General features: G+C 48.0%; 1 protein-coding gene across 1 annotated transcript; it reads right to left on the bottom strand.

Moving 5' to 3' along the window:
* Positions 1-929: 929 nt before the first annotated feature.
* A4GNT (alpha-1,4-N-acetylglucosaminyltransferase) lies at positions 930-16,965 on the bottom strand. Its single transcript, XM_037407540.1, is given in 5 exon segments — positions 930-1,725; positions 2,686-3,097; positions 3,099-3,133; positions 3,885-4,105; positions 16,863-16,965. Coding segments are annotated over 5 exon segments (1,383 nt in total). The 3' UTR covers positions 930-1,113.
* Positions 16,966-18,474: the final 1,509 nt, after the last annotated feature.

Below are 18,474 nucleotides of genomic sequence, written 5' to 3' on the forward strand. Positions count from 1 at the left end.
GACCATCTGATCTTCTCCAGCAAGAAGACTTAGCACTCCCTTCCTCTAGATAACATTGGAATGTCTCTCATCCTTTTCTCATCCTTTTATAAATAGCCCCGTTGTTAGAGGAAGAAGGGTAGGTGTCTCCTCAAAGCTGTGTGACTATGTGACCATACACCACACCCATGACCAGTCACCATACCCACATTCCTTGAGCAGACATATACAATCACAATCGATGTCCATTGTCCCCATTTCACAGTATTTCTCCATATCAGCAGCTGAACTCCATCTATTTCGAAGGGATTTGGGAGCCCAGCAGAGCCATCCTTATCCTTTCTCGGTGCCTCAGCATCTCCTTCCCAGGGGCAGATGTGACTCTGCAGCCAGAGCCGACCGCAGGGGGTGGCACAGTGCGGTCCCTTCCGAGGAGAAGCCAATGTAAAGGTGCGTGAGCACAAACATTTGAAAAATGTAACTCATTTTCCAGAGGCGCACAGGGGAAAGCAAGCAAGCTCAGAGGAGTGGTGGTTTATTAAGCGTTTTATTTTCCCTTGCACAGGTAAGGTCCCTCTCAAAAACGTAGGGTGTAAAGTTTGTGTGAGAAAAACACAGATTAATAAAGAGACAGTTTGGGCTTCTTTTCATTAGCAATTACTGTCATCCATCCTTTGCTGTACATTCGCATTACACTTGCCTCAGAGGCTTCAACACTGTCCAAAGCCCATTTTGTTTGCAACTCTTCTGGCACGGGTAGCTGCCAATAGCGCCAAGAGGTGCAGAGACAAAATTCCCCCCAGGAGGCCCCACATCTCTTTAGGAACTTTTCCCTTGGAAAAGCTCCCTAGTAAAGCCTGTAAGTCCATTTGATGCAGGAAGGTTTGGTTCAGGAGCAGCTATAAGGAAACAGAACTGAGGCAAAGGTGTCCTTAGCGTCGTGGGAGGCTACACCCGATGGACAGCCACCACAGTGTTGCACAAGCCTCTTATCCTCCCAAAGGAGTAGGGATGGTGGTTATCAAAAGGTCTGTCTTTCTCCTACAAAGCCAGCTGCTGACACGAGTGGTGATTGTGTTTTGGCCCCAGGACGGGGAGGGCTGGAAAGATCACCCCCCTCCTCCTTACACCATGTCATGCAGCGTCCTCAGAGTATGTGAAATCTTTCAGCTTTGCATTTTGGATCAGGTCCTTGTAGGTGGTGGGGCAGTAGGTTTTGTACAGTTTTTCAGCCAGCGTGTTGCTGCCCGCGACCACAGTTTTCCGGTTGCGGTTCATGAAGTTCCACAAGTGCAGCGCATAGGAGTGGTTGAAATTGGGGCTTTTGTCCCACACCTCATAGTACCGGCCCCAGGCTGGGTATGGTATGGGGTAGAAACGCTGGGGATTGAGGAAGGAAATATTCTGGCAGCTGTGGTCCTCGCTGCCTTTGAAATCTGTGAGATTGCAGATGGTTTTGAGCATCCTTGTCATTAAAAAGGGCCCCTGGTTCCCCCAGATGTACCCATTGTACTTGAGAACAAAGTTCTCCATGCAGTCCCAAATAAATTTGTGGTGGGCTGGGAAGCCAAAGATCCCGTTGCTGGAGAACCGTGACTTCTGTGCTGCTAGGAAGCTTTCCTCAGGGATGGGCCTGATGGAGATGACATCGGTGTCCATGTAGATACCTCCATACTTCCAAATGAGCGCCAGTCTGCTTGCGTCAGAGCTGACATGGACCCAGTTCTTCTCCTGCTCCGGGACCACCTGCAGAGTCAGAAAGGTGAGACAGTGATGCCACCGGCAGAGAACGGACCACATCCATCCATTGGGCTGCAAATGGCACCATAAAACTGCACCTGCACACCTGCAAATGTCACTGACCGCCTTTTCTTCCTCCCTCCAGCTATTGAATTTTATTGGAGCAAGATAAGGGAGCAGTGCAGAGCAATGCTTCGTTAATACAAATGAGTGCAGGAACATTTCACAGGTGTTTTGATGGAACCTACAATGTTAAATCAATGATACCATGAATCATTGCCTGCTATTTCTGTCGGACACAACCAACTTAACACACTCCTTGATCACTCCGAGCTCTCTGAAACAGGCTGGAGAGTTTTCATTTGAACTGTTGGTATTTGGAGTAAGTTTTTGCAGGGAGAAGCAAGAATTTGGAAGAAAAATGCCTGCCCTGCACAGAGATGGAGCCAAATTAATTTGACAAAAGCTACTTCACAAGCTGTTTGCCAGGAACTTCTTTCCAGGGTGGAGCTCACAAGGTCCCACCTTAGTTTTGCACATTGCTATTACAAAAACTGAAATCTCTCCCACTTCATATCTACTAGGGGCTCTGTCAGTGCATGGCAGCATTGACAAGCACTCAGGCAGCACATTTTGTTCAGCCAGCTTCTGTTGAGAAAGATTATTAAGTGATGTTTTATCAAAACACGTATGCAATCTATTTTTACCAACGTTTTGTTTGCCAAAAAATCTGATTCTCCAGATAGGAGGAAAAATGCTGATAAATGTGTTCAACAAACAGATAGACGACCACACTGCAAAATATGGCCAAAATTCATCTATTCTGAACTAAAAAATAAAAGTGACTGATTTTGCATAGTCAGTCCTGCATTCCTCCTTTCATTCTAAGCTTACTTCAGACTCTTCCCCCCTCTATTTATAACTATTTTCCCATTTCCCGATTTTTCGCCCTATTATAATGATTACCTCGTTGTACCACTGGAACAGAGGGGTCTCCTGAAAGACAGCTTCCATCTGGAGAGGAAAAATGAAGACATTCTTCATAGAAGACAAAAGCGAGAAGGCTGCATAGCTGGAATTGAAGTCCAGTGCTGTGTCGTTTGCAAGTCCCTTCATGAAAAGGATGATGGGCCGGTCCTCATAAATCCTGGCGGCAGACTCCACGGAGCAGGACACCAGTGGGGGTGGCTCCAGGCGCTCTGTCGTCTCCAGAAAAATGATGCTTTTGCCGAGGTTCAAGACCTGCTCAGGTGTCAAGAAGTGCTTGGACATAGGCATAGGGGAGAAGGACCAGCTGGACAGCAGTGAGATCTCGTACAAAATGCCCGAGATAAAGAAGAAGCAGAGGCATATCTGCATTTTCTTCAACATTCTTGCTTCCCTGGCCTTTGGGGTCATGCCTCAGACATGGATGCTAAGGAGAGACAAGGAACAGCAAAAATACATGCCAGTGTTATTACTTAGCAGGACCGGGAAATGGTAGGACATGGCTTTGGACAGCGTAGCATGAAGGCAGTTTGGTGAAGCTCATGCCTTTTCCCAAGGACAAGTGTGGTGAGATGCCTCACAGTACAGAGGGCTCTGCCCTGTGGGGTGAAGTGCTGGGGTCCCACCTCCTCACCCCCAGCCAGGCAGGGAGGGCCAGGAGAAGTCTTGGAGGAGGGACATGCAGCTATGTCTCATGGCACAGCTATGCAGTCATTGGGTTGGCAGAGAGGGAAGGACGAAGGAAGAGAGCAGGGAGAGCAAGGTGAGAAGGATCACCTCACCCCATGCCAAGGCAAGGACCCTCAAGCCCATCCCTGGGGCAGGCTGGTGTAGCAGACTTCCCAATCCCTGCAGCATCATGCCAACTGCTCGTCTACTTGCAGGAGAAGTCCAGGGGATCAGAGGAGCAAAATGTGCAGTGGAATTAGGTGACCAAGGGGACTGTAAGTGTCAGTGAAGGGAACATCATGATTACAGTTTGGGATGTGTTGGCCAAAGCTAAAACATTGGCACATAGGCACCAAAGTCTTTTTCCCAGTCTGACCCTTCTGCTCACACTTCAACCCTGAAGGCCATGAGGGACTCCCTAAAGGGATGGGGCTGCAGAAGACCCAGAGAGAGGCAGATGCAAGGATAGAAAGCAGATGGTTTTGTACAAGCAAGGAACTAGGACGTACCTGGATTATAGTTCTGACAAATCCACATTTCTATCTTGCTTGTTTGCCGTCATGGTGGCAATCATGCTCCCTTAAAGCCCAGCTCCCCAGTGAAGACACCCAAAATGTCTAGAGCATGCAAAGGGATTTCTGAAGGCAGGAGACTGGTACACGGAGGAAAACTGGCTCTGCTGCAAGCTGAATCTCAGTCTCAGAAACAGTTTTGGGCCAATGGGATCCACCTAAAAGGACAAAAAAGGGAGAGGTTTTAGGTGAGACCCATCTCATGCCTACATCAGCCTGGCCTAGCTCCTCGTTCCTGGTCTCACCTCAACACAAGCCTGTACAGCACTGGAGAGTTCCTGCCAGTGAGAGGCAGGATTGAATCTTATCAGCATTGCACTGTTTGACAGACTCCTGACGCAAGGAAATTCCCTCCTGAAACGCCACCCGGCTGCCTCTGAGCAGCCCACATTTGCTCTGCAGAGATCATGAGCTAGGGTCCAACAGAGGGGAGACACTCTGAATGACAACCAAATGTCCAGGTGACCCCTGGAAGTGTTTAAAGCTTGTTTAATTAAAGGGAATGGGAGGAAACACAGCTCTGTGTGCTCAGATAATTAATGAGATGCATTACCATGTCACCCAGCCAGAATATAGATAAGTCTGCAGCACAGCAAACCCCGTGGAAATTCCCCTGCAAGCGCTGAGCACGTGCTTGAAGCTGTGGCAGCTCCTGAACCATTTCTTGGAGCTAGATCTCATCAAATTAAATATTAAAGCAATGACTGTTCCCATCAGCACAGCTTTCCATGCTGCATAGCAGATTTTCTTCTTTGCCGTTGCTACTGCACAGTTTCTCATTGCCCCCTGGGTCCCCACAACAGCATGGGAGAAGATGCCAGGGTGAATCAGGTGACAGTGCTACAGCCACCGGGCACCAGTGTGGCTGTGGGTACGATCTGCTGGACAAAGCAGCCTACAGAGGAGGGGATGCTGCTGTGTTAGTATTACTGTTTTTCCTGTCATTTTCCCACTTTCTCTCCTTGCCCCAGCACTCTGCAGAGGAGCCCCCGCTGTGAGAGGCAGCACCCTGTGCAGGGCCCTCCCTGCGGATATCGGATTTGGACAGAAGATGGGGAACAAAGAGCAAATAGAAGGAGTTTGGAAATGACCTGTCCCCCAGCCTGCCGACAAGGCAGCCGATGCTGCAGAGTGCCGCAGCCCCCGCGACGTTCAGGTGCAGCATGAATGCCTTCTGCTGAGCCCAGCATGACAAGCCTCAGGAAACACCAGCAGCAGAGAGATTAAAATAAACTCCATTACCTGAACTACAAAATTTCCTTCCATGTTCCCCTGCTGCCTCTTTCTCAGACACATGCTTCCGACTTACTCCAGCCATTTGAAAATAAAACAGAAAGGAAAACTTGCCCCCCAGCAGCTCCCTCGCCAGTCCTTGGCCAGATTATCAGACTTATTTTTCCCCCCCCCAGTCCCAGCTCTGACCTAAATTGCTGCTGATTCTGTGCTGCTGCTCCGGTGCAGTCCAGGGATGGGAGCTCCCTCTCTCCCTTCTTTGCAATTCTTAAATCTTGATGCCACTCTCTTGGCAATGTTTGCTTGAAGCAGAAAACCCAGGCTTTGCTTTGATTAGAAATGGGACCATCAGGACATTCCCATTACCGGATTAATATTTCTTCTTTGATGGCCTAAAGATCCGACGTCTCAGGTCTTTATGAGCAGCCTAGCAAAGCCGTGCTCTCAATAGTTGTTCAAATTTAAAATAGTCTGGGAGGCATTTTATTTGCAAATTGTGGGGAGAGAATAAGTAGACACTCCAACAGATACTGGCTCTGTGTACGACATTGTGAAGAGGAACACGAATCTTCATCGTCTCATTCTGGGAAATTGTTTTGCTTGGTTGGTTTTCCAAAACCCCTATGTGGCGAGTTATGAATTCTCATCACATTTGACCTGGAGGCTGCTGTTATCAAAATGTTCACTTCCCTGCTCAAGTTAAAAGGACTGCAGAACTGAATGTTAAAAATAAATCCCAGCCATTGAATAGATTACCCTGCTGAGTGGGTTGCTTTTCTGGATGCAGCAGACGGCATGCTGGCTTGATGGCCCATCTTGTAAAGATATTTCTTTTCTCGGGGCAATTTCAGTATTTCAAGTGCAGGATGAAAACGGGTGGGAGACTACAAGAGAGATTACTACGAATGTCAGCACACTACAGTGCTGTTACTGCTGTGTGATAATTCCTCCGAGGTGTCTGTGAGACACGTGCAGCAGGAAGGTACAGCAGGATTTTTCAGTAAATGCCACTGAAAGGAGTAAATCAGCCCGCCGGGGCGCTTCCAGCCACACGCACCCCCAGCACCTCACAGCCTGGCCCCGCAGATGCTGGGGTCCCTGCAGCAGCCCAGCCAAAGGGATGCCCCCCCGGGGTCTTCGACTCACAGGGACTCGGGACATGGCTTCACCTTGCACGGAGACTAAGTCTCCTCCTCATTTGCCCAAAGGATTTTTTTTTAAATAAAAAAATAACAGCACCTGCAGCTTTTAGTTTGCACAGCCCTTCAGTTTAAATTTGATTTGAGTTTTAGACTACCTGAAGCCAGTCACCTGCAACAAGAACTACAGTTTACGCACCACTGGTAAATAATGCACAGATCAGAGTCCTATGGCAACACCAAACTCCACTGTCACTGAAACCTCATTCCCATGGCTCCTGGGCATCCCTTGGGATTCATAAGAGAGACTCCCATCCTCTTGCCAATCCCCAGCACTGCGGCTTTCCTCCAAGAACTGGTGGGGTTTGCCTTTGGGTCTGCACCCATCCAACTGGATGACTGGCAGGGAATAACCCCAAGGCAGTCCCTGTTTGTAACACATGCAGCATCGCTTGAACCTACGCTGATTTATTTTGACGTCTTTACAGAATCTGGTCGAGTAAATTACAACTCCAATCAAGTTAGCGCACGTGCGTGCACTTCAAAGCCAACTTCCTTACAGATTTAACACCAGGCACATTTGGAAACCTCTTTCAAATGGAAAGCCTGTAGAAGAATATATAGTATTCATTGCAGACTGTAATTAATGCAGCCATTCCGACCTCCAGCAACACATACAAAGAAGTGGCTTCTTACCACATGGCTTCTCATCCACTTTCTGATTCTACAACCTGACATTTTTAAAGATAAAGCAAAACTGACCTCTTGGCTGTAAAAAGCAGGGAAAGCGTGCAATCTGTTGGGAAGCAAAGCCAAGCCGAACCACGCTGGAAGGTATCCACAGCCGGTGGAGAGCCCCTTGCCTGTGCCAGCGGAGCTGCGCTGCCTCTCCACTATCTTCTGCTGGGGCTTGGAGCAGCCTCATGGCTCACTCTCCACCAGCTCTGGTGTTTGCATTCTTGTTGCGCTGAGATAAGGCTGAGCAAGGAGCTAGGGCTGCGTTTCCAAAGGTGCAGGCACACAGGAGCACGCAGTGCGAGGTCCTTTGGGCAGCCAAATGTGAGCTGCACCGCTCTGCCAGGGTCACAAGAGACAGGTAGAACTGAGCAAAGTGGGTGCCAAAAGGCAGACTGATATCACCTTTTTGGGGTGGTTTGCAGCATATTAAGCCTTTTCTCTTTGTATCTAGAACTGTGCTTATGGAAACTACCGTTCTCTGCCTTACAGCAACAAACGACTTTGCTGGGGTGGCACTGATGCTCTGAATACTTTCAAGGAAGGCAACAACAGGGCCTCCTACACAAACACATCCCAAATAACACAACACATCCTGAACTGGCTGCCTGACAAGCTCAGATGCCTGCCCAGCTCCTCATTAGAGATCAGGCAGGTGGGGAGGTTTGCTGATCCGTCAGAGGCTCTGCTTGTCCCTACAACCTGTCCACAGGCGGATGCCTTGAGGGGTACAGGAGCACCATCAGGTGCCCCCAGGATTGGGATGACCCACCTAAGGTTGGAAGGATCCCCCAGAGCTTTCCTGGCCCTGGGGTCTAAGGGGTATGAACTTCTGTGCCCATCCTGTGCTGGGATAGCAGGATTTGTAAGGGAGAGGTGGAGCTATAGTGCTGCAGAGAACTCCCCAGCATATCCCTCCTGCAACCCTGACCTGTGCTGGATGAGTGCTGCTCAGCCTCTGCGAGGAGAAGACCAGATGCAGCCCTTGGCTCCCAGTCACCCATAGCAATCAGGCTCTTTGCAGCTTCCCTCCTGCTCTTTTTCCCTTCTCCTGATTTTTGGCAAGGCTATATATCCAGATTTACCATCCAACCGACGAGTGCTGGCAGCCCCACATGTTGTGCACATGCAAGCATGGCAAAAACACTCATTTGCCCCTCAGAAAAACACTTCTCTCCACTAACAGCAGCCACTTAGTACTTAAAAGCCACCAAAAAGCGCTCAGCTCATCCTCCCCGCAGCTTGTGATGGCACCAAAAAGCCAGCCTGCTTGCTCTTAGCCACTGAATATGGCAGTGCCCGTTTGCTCCTTGCCAGCTCGGGCTCCTGCTGTGCCCTGTGGCAGGGTGCAAAGGACTTGCCCCTGGCTGTTTGCACTCCTGTGGACGTGTTTCCTGCTGCATAGAGCTGGCGGAGGATGCAAGAGCAGCTAAAGTTGCCACAGCCAGGCAGAGCAAACAGTCCCCACGGAAAGCTATCGAGATAGTCAGCTTAATCAGCAGATAGCGCCCTGGGTGAACGCACCAGGAGGGCTGCAATTCCAAACACGTCCCTTGGGCAATGATGTAAGTGAGGAGCCCCCATGCCCTGACACACCTCTCTGAGAAACGCTCTCCTGTGGCAAACACTCGCTCAAGTCCATTGTTTGCAGTCTGACCTGCAAGGAAATAGGATGGCCAGTGTCCAGCTCCAAAGCTGGGACCTCCTCCAGGAATGAACACGTCTTTCCATCCATCCATCCGTCCATCTATCCGTCCGTCCATCCATCCATCCATCCATCCATCCATCCATCCGTCCATTCATCCATCCATCCATCCATCCATCCATCCATCCATCTGTCCATCTGTCCATCCGTCCATCCATCCATGCCTTCCTAGTGCACGTACATAGTGTCTGCTAAGCCTAGAGGATTCATTGATACAGGGGATCATACAGGAGCAGCTGGCAGATGTTATTAAAAGTTTCAGCCTAGCTTTTGTCTCGCACATCCCTCTCCTGCCCCAGCTCCCCCCATTGCCTTGATGTGCTATTGACGCCCCTGTCCTGGAGTCAGGAGAATTTTCAATGCAACTCATTCTTGCAGAAGGGGCTGTGTAAAGTTACAGCCTGGAGCAGCCTTACCACCAGCATACAGGGGAGATGAAACTGTGAGCCAAAATGCACAGGCTCAATGTGCGGCAGAAAGTGAGAGGGCTGTGCATGAATACAGGCTGCCCGCAGCCCTGGCTGCTGTGGGGAGCATTCACTTGAAGGCAGAAATGGGGTTATTTATCTTAGGGGATTCTTCTGTCTACCCCTGCACCTCTACAGGAAGAGCTCCAGGGTTTGGCTGGGCTCTGATCTCCCAAATGAGCATCTTTGCCTCAGAAACATGCTTTTGAGGGCTGGACTCATCCTTTCGCTTAATATGTCAGATGAACTGAGGCAAACCTCTTTATACCCTCCCAGCCCCCGACCCGGATGCTGTGGGCTGCCAGCATCTCACCAGGACTCTGCCTCATGCTCCTGCTCTATGGCACGATGCGCAGATGCCACTGCCATGGCCTCGCCAGTGCCCTGCCAACCCAGCGAGTCTGGGTCCCCAAACACCTGCTGAAAAAGGCAGCGGGGGGATGACAAGCAGGCTCACACGCACTGGTGAGCTTGGTCTGTGTGGAACTGGGGGCTGTGCTGGTGAATGGGGCACTTCAGGTTACTTGGACAGAGATGGCTGTGTGCTTCACACACCACCACCACCCCCCCAAAAAAAAATAAATACAGGAAGGAGCCAAAATCCTGGTGCTGTTCTGCATTGCCATCTTCTGCTTTGCTGCATGGGAAGCCAGAAAAATGGGAGTCTGCAGGCAGAGCCTGTGCCAGGTGCCTCTGCATCCCCAAGGGCTTGGTGGCATGGCCAAGGGAGGCAAAAATCACACCCCTGTGTCACGTAAGCAATTTGCAGCAGAGTGAGGCCCCAGTTCCTAGCAAGGTGACTAGTGACAAAGTCATGTTTTCCCATCACCTGTCCACACTGCTGCACATCGAACAAGTGCAGAGGGACATTTCAGCCTTGTATACCACAGAAGACTCATCACGGCTGCAGGGAAAATGTTGCACCAGCTCTGGCCTATGGTCTGCCTGCTCAGGTTTGGTTCACATGCAATGTCAGCCACTTCCAGTGGCACATCCAGTGGTTTGGGCTGCAAATGTCCAACTGTTTTGCCTGACACTCTGGAGCAGGAACAGTGCTTACTGGGACAGCCTGGCTTTCTGCTCTAGAGCCCACCCAAGCCTTCATCTTCTCCATAGCAGAGACCCTGTGGAGATTTCTCTTTATCCTGAATAACCTGAGAGACAGTAATCCTACAAAATCACCCTTGCTCCACTCAGAGATGAGGTTCATTTTATTCCTGAGCTTGGGAATCTGCTTCAGTTTTGCTCCGTGAAAGGATGAACATACCTGCTCTGGAGATCTCCTCCAGAAATGGAAGTGCATTGACGTGGCTGCTTGAGGATACTCCAGCAAAGGTGGAGCACTGCTCTCCATGAGCCCAAGCAGTTGCTGGTCTGGATTTGGCCCCAGTAACATTCAAAAGGATGATTTCTCACCGATTCAGAAGAGAAGCCATGAAGGCAAGCACGCCGTGAAGGCACTGGTGTTCACCTAGAAGGAGAACACATTATTATATTTCTGTACATACTCTCAGCATCACCTAAACCAGGTTATTAAATAGTATCAAAAACCATCTCATTTTCTAAACCTTACCAAAGGTCGGCTCAGGTCTGTGCCTGTGACCACCGCCAAGCACAGGGGTTAGATAAGTTCCTTGGGGCTTATCACCTGCTCTCACTTCCCTTATCTCCCTTCTGAAAAACAGACATTTGTCCCAAATGACCCAACTGATGTTGTTTGCCAAAGGAACTCCAAAGACCTCTTTCTAGGAAGTTTCAGCCCATCGGACAACCATCTCAAGAAGTTACAGCAATTAAACCCAGGTGCCCGTCGTTCAGGAGCTGTGGTCATTGCCCTGTGCTCAGCCCTGCCTTTCACCATCACCTTTCACGGTTTTGCTGTGCACTTCCAAGAACGGTTTGGCTCAGCCTTCCCTAGAAACTCTTAAATAGGGAGAGACAGCAGCTAGACCCCCTTGACCTCTGTTCTGGGTTGAGCACATGTAGCTCCCTTGGCCTCTCCTTGTACATCCTCTGTAACCTTCTTGGTGGCCTTCCATAACCATCCTGGTGGCCCACCACTATACCTTTCCTAGTTTTCCATTGTCTTTCTTATCCTGGGGGCCCAAAGCTGGATGCAGTAGCCAGCTATGGCCTTGTAAGAACCAAGACAAGGTGAGCAAACCGTTCCTGTACCCATGGTGCTCAGTTTTGAATAAGAGCTCTGGAAGAGCAGCCTGAACGTTTACAAATATGGCAAGAAACGTGCCTGGACTTGCTCCCTTCATAGACTAATCCCTTTAGGCATCCTACTTGCTCTTGTTAACTGCCAGCATGTATAGCTTTTGGTATTTACTGATAGCTTATGTCTGTTTTAGAATTAAGTTGATATGGTAGAAAACTCGTCTGATCCTTTTGAGCAACGGGGAAGTTATAAAACAATGCTTTCTTAATTATTTACAAAAAATCAATAGTTGTTGCTTGGGAAACAGCAAACCGCTTACATCTTACATGCATACTGACAGAAAAGAAGTGAAGCTCATATCACTTTGTGGTATGGGGACCCAGAGCCACATCTCTCAAAGGCAAGCTTGTCAGTCAATTCAGAGGAAGGCAGGGCCATAGGCACTAATGGATGGAGGAAAAAATGTCAGAGGAAGGAGAGCAAGGAGCTGAATTGTGCCAAATTACAAGCAATTGCAAAACAATATACTTGTGCTTAAAGGTTTTGTGCTGGTTTGTGCTGGGATACAGTTAAATTTCTTCATAGTAGCTGGTATGGGGCTACGGTTTGGATTTGTGCTGAAAACAGTGTTTATCAGCCAGGGATGTTCTTATTCTTGATAAGCAGTGCTTGCACAGAGCCAAGGCTTCTGCCCCTCACACCACCCCACAGCGAGCAGGCTGGGGCAGCTGGGAGAGGACACAGCTGGGACAGCTGAGCCCCGCTGACCCGAGGGGTACCCCATACCATACGATGCCATGCTCAGCATATAAAGCTGGGAGAAGAAGAAGGAAGGGGGGACGTTCAGAGTGATGGCGTTTGTCTTCCCACGAAACCATGACGCGTGACGGAGCCCTGCTGGCGATGGCTGAGCACCTGCCTGCCCATGGGAAGTGGGCAACGAATTCCTTGTTTTGCTTTGCTTGCGTGTGTGGCTTTTGCTTTACCTATTAAACTATCTTTATCTGAGCCCACGGGTTTTCTCATTTTTACTCCTTCAATTCTCTCCCCCATCCAAGCGGGGGTGTGTGAACAAGCATCTCTGTGGGGCTGAGTTGCCAGCTGAGGTTAAACCACAACAGGCTTCCATGTTTGTGTTTCTAACACTTGCAACGTCCGTAACAGCTTTAGAGATAAAGCATGTTTAAGGACTGAAAAGGCAGCCACCATATCTGCAATATGAGAAGAGTTTACTTTTATATGCCTAATTTTACTTGAAGCTTTTTGCAGCTTCTCAGCCTGTGATACCATCACTCCCTGCAAACACACATGCAGTATTATAGCCTTCCTCTGGTTTAATTTAGTGAGCTTTTGTGATATTAATTTACACATCGTCATATCAGGACTTCGGGGAACTAACTGATTTTAAGTGTTTCTGCATTGGACAGCCTTCATTTTTTTACAAGGGGTTGTTAACTGAAGAGTTGCTGTTGTCAGTATAGTACAGAGGGAGATGGCTAACTGGGAGTGCTGCTAAATCTGCCTTTAGCTCATGAAGGCTTTTTGTGCTGGTATATCAGAGTGCAAATACCATTAGACCTCGGCAGCCTCACTTGCCAAAACCATTTTCTAAAAGTCTCCTCCTCCTAGGAACAGCTCTGTTTCCTCTGACCAGAGCCAGTGTAAGCTACCAGTTTACATGCCACAGATTATATTTCAGCCACCAGGATTCAGTCCCTGCAAGGCAAACCCGCGCCTCAAAGGAGAGCCCATCACCGGTCTGCGGGCTGTTCACACGTGAGCAGGGTGATCCAGAGCAAATCCACCCAGGTCTGACCCACTGCTGCAAGCCTGGCTTTGCTGGACCCCACACAGCTCCCAGCCCCTCAAGAAGAGAAACACTGAAAAATGGTAAAACTCCAGACAAGTGGTTGCTTCGCCTCTAAGAAAAAGCATTTTTGTAACACGACAAACATTTGTAAATGCTCTGTTAGCACAGTGCCCTGAGCGGGCTGGTCTGCCCCACCTTGATCCCTGCCCTCCCTGTGCCCTGCTCAATGGGGACGGAGCAGCTGATGCCATCCCCTGGGTAACACCAGAGGGAAAACGCTGCCTGCACCCCGGGGCGAGCAGGCACGCCTGGTCCCATGTTGTCATTGCGAGAATGTGGATCCAGACACAGAGCAGGGCAAGCAGTTCGGCGCTAAGCAGTGATGGGTGCACGTCTGGAGTAAGTGCATTAGAAACCTACAGAAAAAAGTCTATCAAAGAATCATGCTTGATTTTATTACCGTTTTGTGAAAAGCCAGCAACAAGAGCTTTCTATATTCATGAATTCATCAGATTCATATTTCAAAAATAATAAATGTTGTTGTTGTTGTTGTTATTGGAATGAATTTCTCTATTATGTACTGAGTGATTGTAACTACTTACTGCCTCCAGCACAGGAACCACCTAAAGAATAATACAAGCAAATAATATTTCTGTAGATGTTGCTACAGGGTTGTGTTAGGTTTTTTGAAGTGAGAAAGGTATTAACCAGAACAGCAGCAACGATCACCACAGGAATAAAGTCATTATAAGGTTGTGTATAACACTACCAGTTTTTTTCAGGTATATTTAGTTTGGGGCATGACTCATGCTTCTGTGAAATTTTTCTTGATTTCTTGGAGTGCTGCCTCTAATAACAGCTTCACGCTTTCTGCCTGCTTTATCCTATGTACAGAGGAAGGAAAGGAAAACAAATCTCAGCACAATGACTTCCTGATCTGAAGATTGCGAAGGGGGACGGCAAGGCTGCTTGCTTCCAAGCCCTTATCCGCACCTGCGAGCCCGTTTGTTCCCATGGCCCCCGTGTGCCTCCTTGGCTTGTGTACTTTGGAGGCTGGTCTTTCCCTGCGCCTGGGCACGTTCCCTAGCGCAGCCTTTATTCTCACCAGCTTGTCCACAAAATGCCGTGTGTTGACAAAGAGCAGGAGAGAGGGACCAACTGACCATAAATTGTGCACTTGTAAGCTACATCTAGGTAACGAGTGGATTGACTGGATGAGCTGTGATAGATGGCTTTCCTCCAGCGAGTTGACAGCCTGGGGAATGGAAAAAAGGCAGAAGGGGCTGCAGAGCTGTCTGGGAGGCACTCCAGTGACTGTGCTGGCATGGCCCAGTCTCCCCTGCCATCACAGGAAGGTTTGTGGTGGAAGTAATGAGTCCTTCTTCACCCCAGTTATTTCTCCCCCATTGTGATCAGCAAGCCCCAGCGCCGTCCTGACCTCCCTTCTCATGTGATCATGGTGCTCTCATCCAGAGAGCTGCCACAGCACTCTGATATAGAAAACTAGAAAAACACAAGAATTTCCAAGAGTCCCAATCTATCTGTCAGCATATTTTGACATGAGTCCAACAGGATGGATTTAAAAAAGTTGGGATCCCACCGTGCCAAAAGGCAACATTTGGTTGAGCATCTGCCAAAACAAAACTAGCAGACTGCTGGGAAGGCTGCACTTTGCAGGGCTTTTTAGGCATGCACAATGGCAAAGATGATCACTGTGAGCATCTTCAGTTCCCCAGCCTACCTGAGCAAGAACCCATTGATAGCTGGAGGGGACATCTATTAAAAATATTAAGCAAAATTTAAACTTACAGCCCCAGTGTGACAACAGCTCACTCCACTGCCACACTGTAATAAACTCAGCATATCTCTGTGCAGAATTCAGGATTTCCCTCTGCAATAATATGGAATAATTCTGCAAGTTACAGACACTTGGTCTGTTGCAACAGTGTGGAGAAGCCATTCACTTCCATGTTACCTTCATTTCAGTCATGGCATGTCATGATCTGATAAGAAAAATCAGAATTACATTTTGGTGGCTAAAATACACAAGGAACTTGCTTTCAGCTCTGCTGACCACTTGTGTGTCCATGACATCAGAGATGGTATGAGACCTTCCCATGAGCAACACTGCACTGGCGCGTTTAGAGGAGGACCTCTTCTCTCCCAAAGGTAAGAACAATTTTTGCAATTACTTGGAAGTTGCAGAGGTGTCTCTGAGCACGAAGATCTATCCTGCATGGACAATTTGCGGCCATCCCTTGTCTTCTGCTCCCACTCTTTGGAAATTTGTGCTCATATGGGAGACCGACATAGGCTCCAGATCTTAAAGGGAGTTTATAAGAAAGATGGGGACAGACTTTTTAATTGGGCCTATAGTGATAGGACAAAGGGTAATGGTTTTAAACTGAAAGAGGGCAGAATCAGGCTAGATATAAGGAAAAGATTTTTTTTACAATGGTGCTGGTGAAACACTGGAAGAGGTTGCCCAGAGGGATGGTAGATGCCCCATACTTGGAAACATTCAAAATCAGGTTGGATGGGGCTCTGAGCAACCTGGTCCAGTTGAAGATGTCCCTGCTTATCGCAGGGGTGTTGGACTAGATGACCTGTAAAGGTCTCTTCCAACTCAAACCAGTCTATGAGCTCCAAATTAGAGAGAGTGGATGGAGAGATGGCAGGGATGGACAAAGACATCAGGACAACAGAAAGGTACACCTTCAAAGTCAGGGGAACGCTAGAGACTGAGCATGACCATGCACATGCAATGGGAAAAGAAGATCATTGAAAGTTTCCTTAGTGAAATACATCAATGTAGGCAGAAAGGGGGGCAGCTAGCCAGCAAAAGCAAGACCAAGCTAAAAAGTAATCAAAACATTCCTTCCAAATTAAACAGATAATTAGGTTTTGATGGTAAAGGTGATGTGGATGGGAAAGTGAAGGCAGACAGTTACCTGGAGAAAGAGGTGGGGAGTGAAAGCTGCCACATCTGCATTGAAAGCAGGACCCTGGAGGGGACCCAGATGAAGCCCGAGGGCTTGGGGAATTCTTCATCCCATTTGGGGAAAAGTGGCACATGATGTGCAGAGGGGAGAGCAGAGATTTCTAATGACTTTTGCAGGTCAAATGGCACTGACAACCCCTACAAGCAAGTGGATTATGAGGAAAGTAAGGGAAGATAAGGAAAATGAAAAGCATGAGCTAGCCAGCTATGGATGTGTTAACCCACTTTTAGTTATACATGAGATTGTAGGACAAATTCTGAAGGAAACATTAATTAAAGGCACTGAGAAAAATGAGATAAAGTGCAACACAGGTTTACCAAAGGCAGTTTGTGCCAGACTGCGCTGACATCTTCCTTTGATAAGATAATTGGTTTTCCAGACAAGGGAAATTTGGTAGATCTAATCTATCTGGAGTTCAATAAAGCATTTGATATGGTGCCGCATGGGAAATTATTAGTGAAGCCTGAGAAAATGAGAATTAACAGAAGAACTCTGAAGTGGAGAGAGCAGGGGCTGGCACAGAGACAGCAGCAGGACTGTCACAGGGGGACCAGCGAGAGGTTGCTGGTGGGCATCCAAAACGCCTGTCTTGAGACTGATCCTGGTAAAGTCCCTCCACCTCTAAGGCTGGGAGCAGACTTGTGAAGTTTGCTTACTTACCTGGATTTTCTGCAGCGTGACTCACGTGCGCTCGAAGCTTGCGACCTTGGATGCTGTGAACGGGAGCATCACTGCAGACTTTGTAGGGATGCACCTGCACCATGAGATGGCAATGTTGTTCCACCAAAGAGCATCCCTCTCCTCCTGTTCCGGCTCTAGTTCTCACTGTCTGAACACATTTCGGTATGTACTCCAAGAAATATCAGTGATTGCAACTGTGAAACGACGATGATGGTGGAAGCTAAATCAGTCCCTGCGTGGCTCAAGCAATGTGGCTCCGGACAATCAGCCCTCATGTCGTGAGACTGAAAAGGCACAGGTGACAGGGGAAGGGAACACGTTTGAATACGTCAGGATGAGAAACAAGGCATTGCTATCTTCACTGCAGATCCAGTCCAAATAACCTTTCCCAGTGTAAAAAAACCCAAAAAAACAGCCCAAACCCAGGCAATGTTGCTCAGGGTAAGTGCAAACTTGTACGCATGTGTGCATGGCAGAGAAAGAGGGAGAGGAGGAGACAATTTTATATAGAAATAAAATCTGCTTATCCCTTCCCTGTATTTTTAGCTTAAATTACACCCAAATGCCATCTGATCAATTCAGCTGAAATGAGCCCTTAATCCTAATAAGTCTTGATCACCTTTTTAAACCTTGCAAAACAGCAGGGAATATGTTTGCGTTAAGTATTAAGACCTTGATTCAAATTTCTTTGGCATGTATCTAACTTACATAAGCATAAAACGCTCCCATTAATATTAAACAAGAAATTGGAGAGGGCCACAGAAATGCTTTGGGCTGCTGCTTCTCCCCACACATCACATCTGATCACTCCAGCTCCTTTCTCAAATGGGAAGGTATGGAAGGTACATTAAATCTTTATGAATTCACTAGTTAAGGCAGCAGTGGGTTGCTCCGTCTGGGCTGAGCTACGTATACACCCCATTCCGGCCCTTTCTGTGTACTGGAAATGTTTTAATCTAAAGTAAAGCAGAGGATACCAAGCAAACAAGAGGCTTCTGGAGACATCTAATAGGAAAACAGCTGATGCTGAGTTTCACCTGTGCTGCCACAGATTTATCCGAGGACAGGACTCATGATTTTCTTTAATTCTTTGAAAAAAGCTTGGAGGAGCTCATTATTCCTCAAACCTGCAACAATTTTGTCAGTTTTAATAAGTGTTCAGGGGGAGTTTAAGTACTGAATTTGCCAAAGGATGCTGTTTCGGAGAAATGTCGACATTAGCAGCCCACTGTAACCTTCATTCAGCCATTAGCCATTATGGTGCCTCCTGAATGTTGATGTTCATGCGTTATTATTGTTACTTTCTTACCTTTTTTCAGCACCAGTGCAATCACTTCTTCACCAGTGGTAGCCTACACAATAAGATTGTTTCTTTCTCCCTCATGTTTTACAGCTACCCAGGAATTCCTTTAGGTCACCTATCACTTACTAAATTATGGGTTGGAGCTGTAAGAGAGGAAGGGCTGGTAGGCAGAATCTCTTTTTATAGTAGTCTTACACAAGCCTGGCCTTAGCTGCTCCGAATTAGTGTGGACCCAGTGGTGTAAATCAAAACGTATTTATCTGAATACAGCCGTGATTATTTTTCCTA

This window comes from Falco rusticolus, chromosome 13 (genome assembly GCF_015220075.1).
Source record: "Falco rusticolus isolate bFalRus1 chromosome 13, bFalRus1.pri, whole genome shotgun sequence".
Classification (NCBI taxonomy): Eukaryota; Metazoa; Chordata; class Aves; order Falconiformes; family Falconidae; genus Falco; species Falco rusticolus.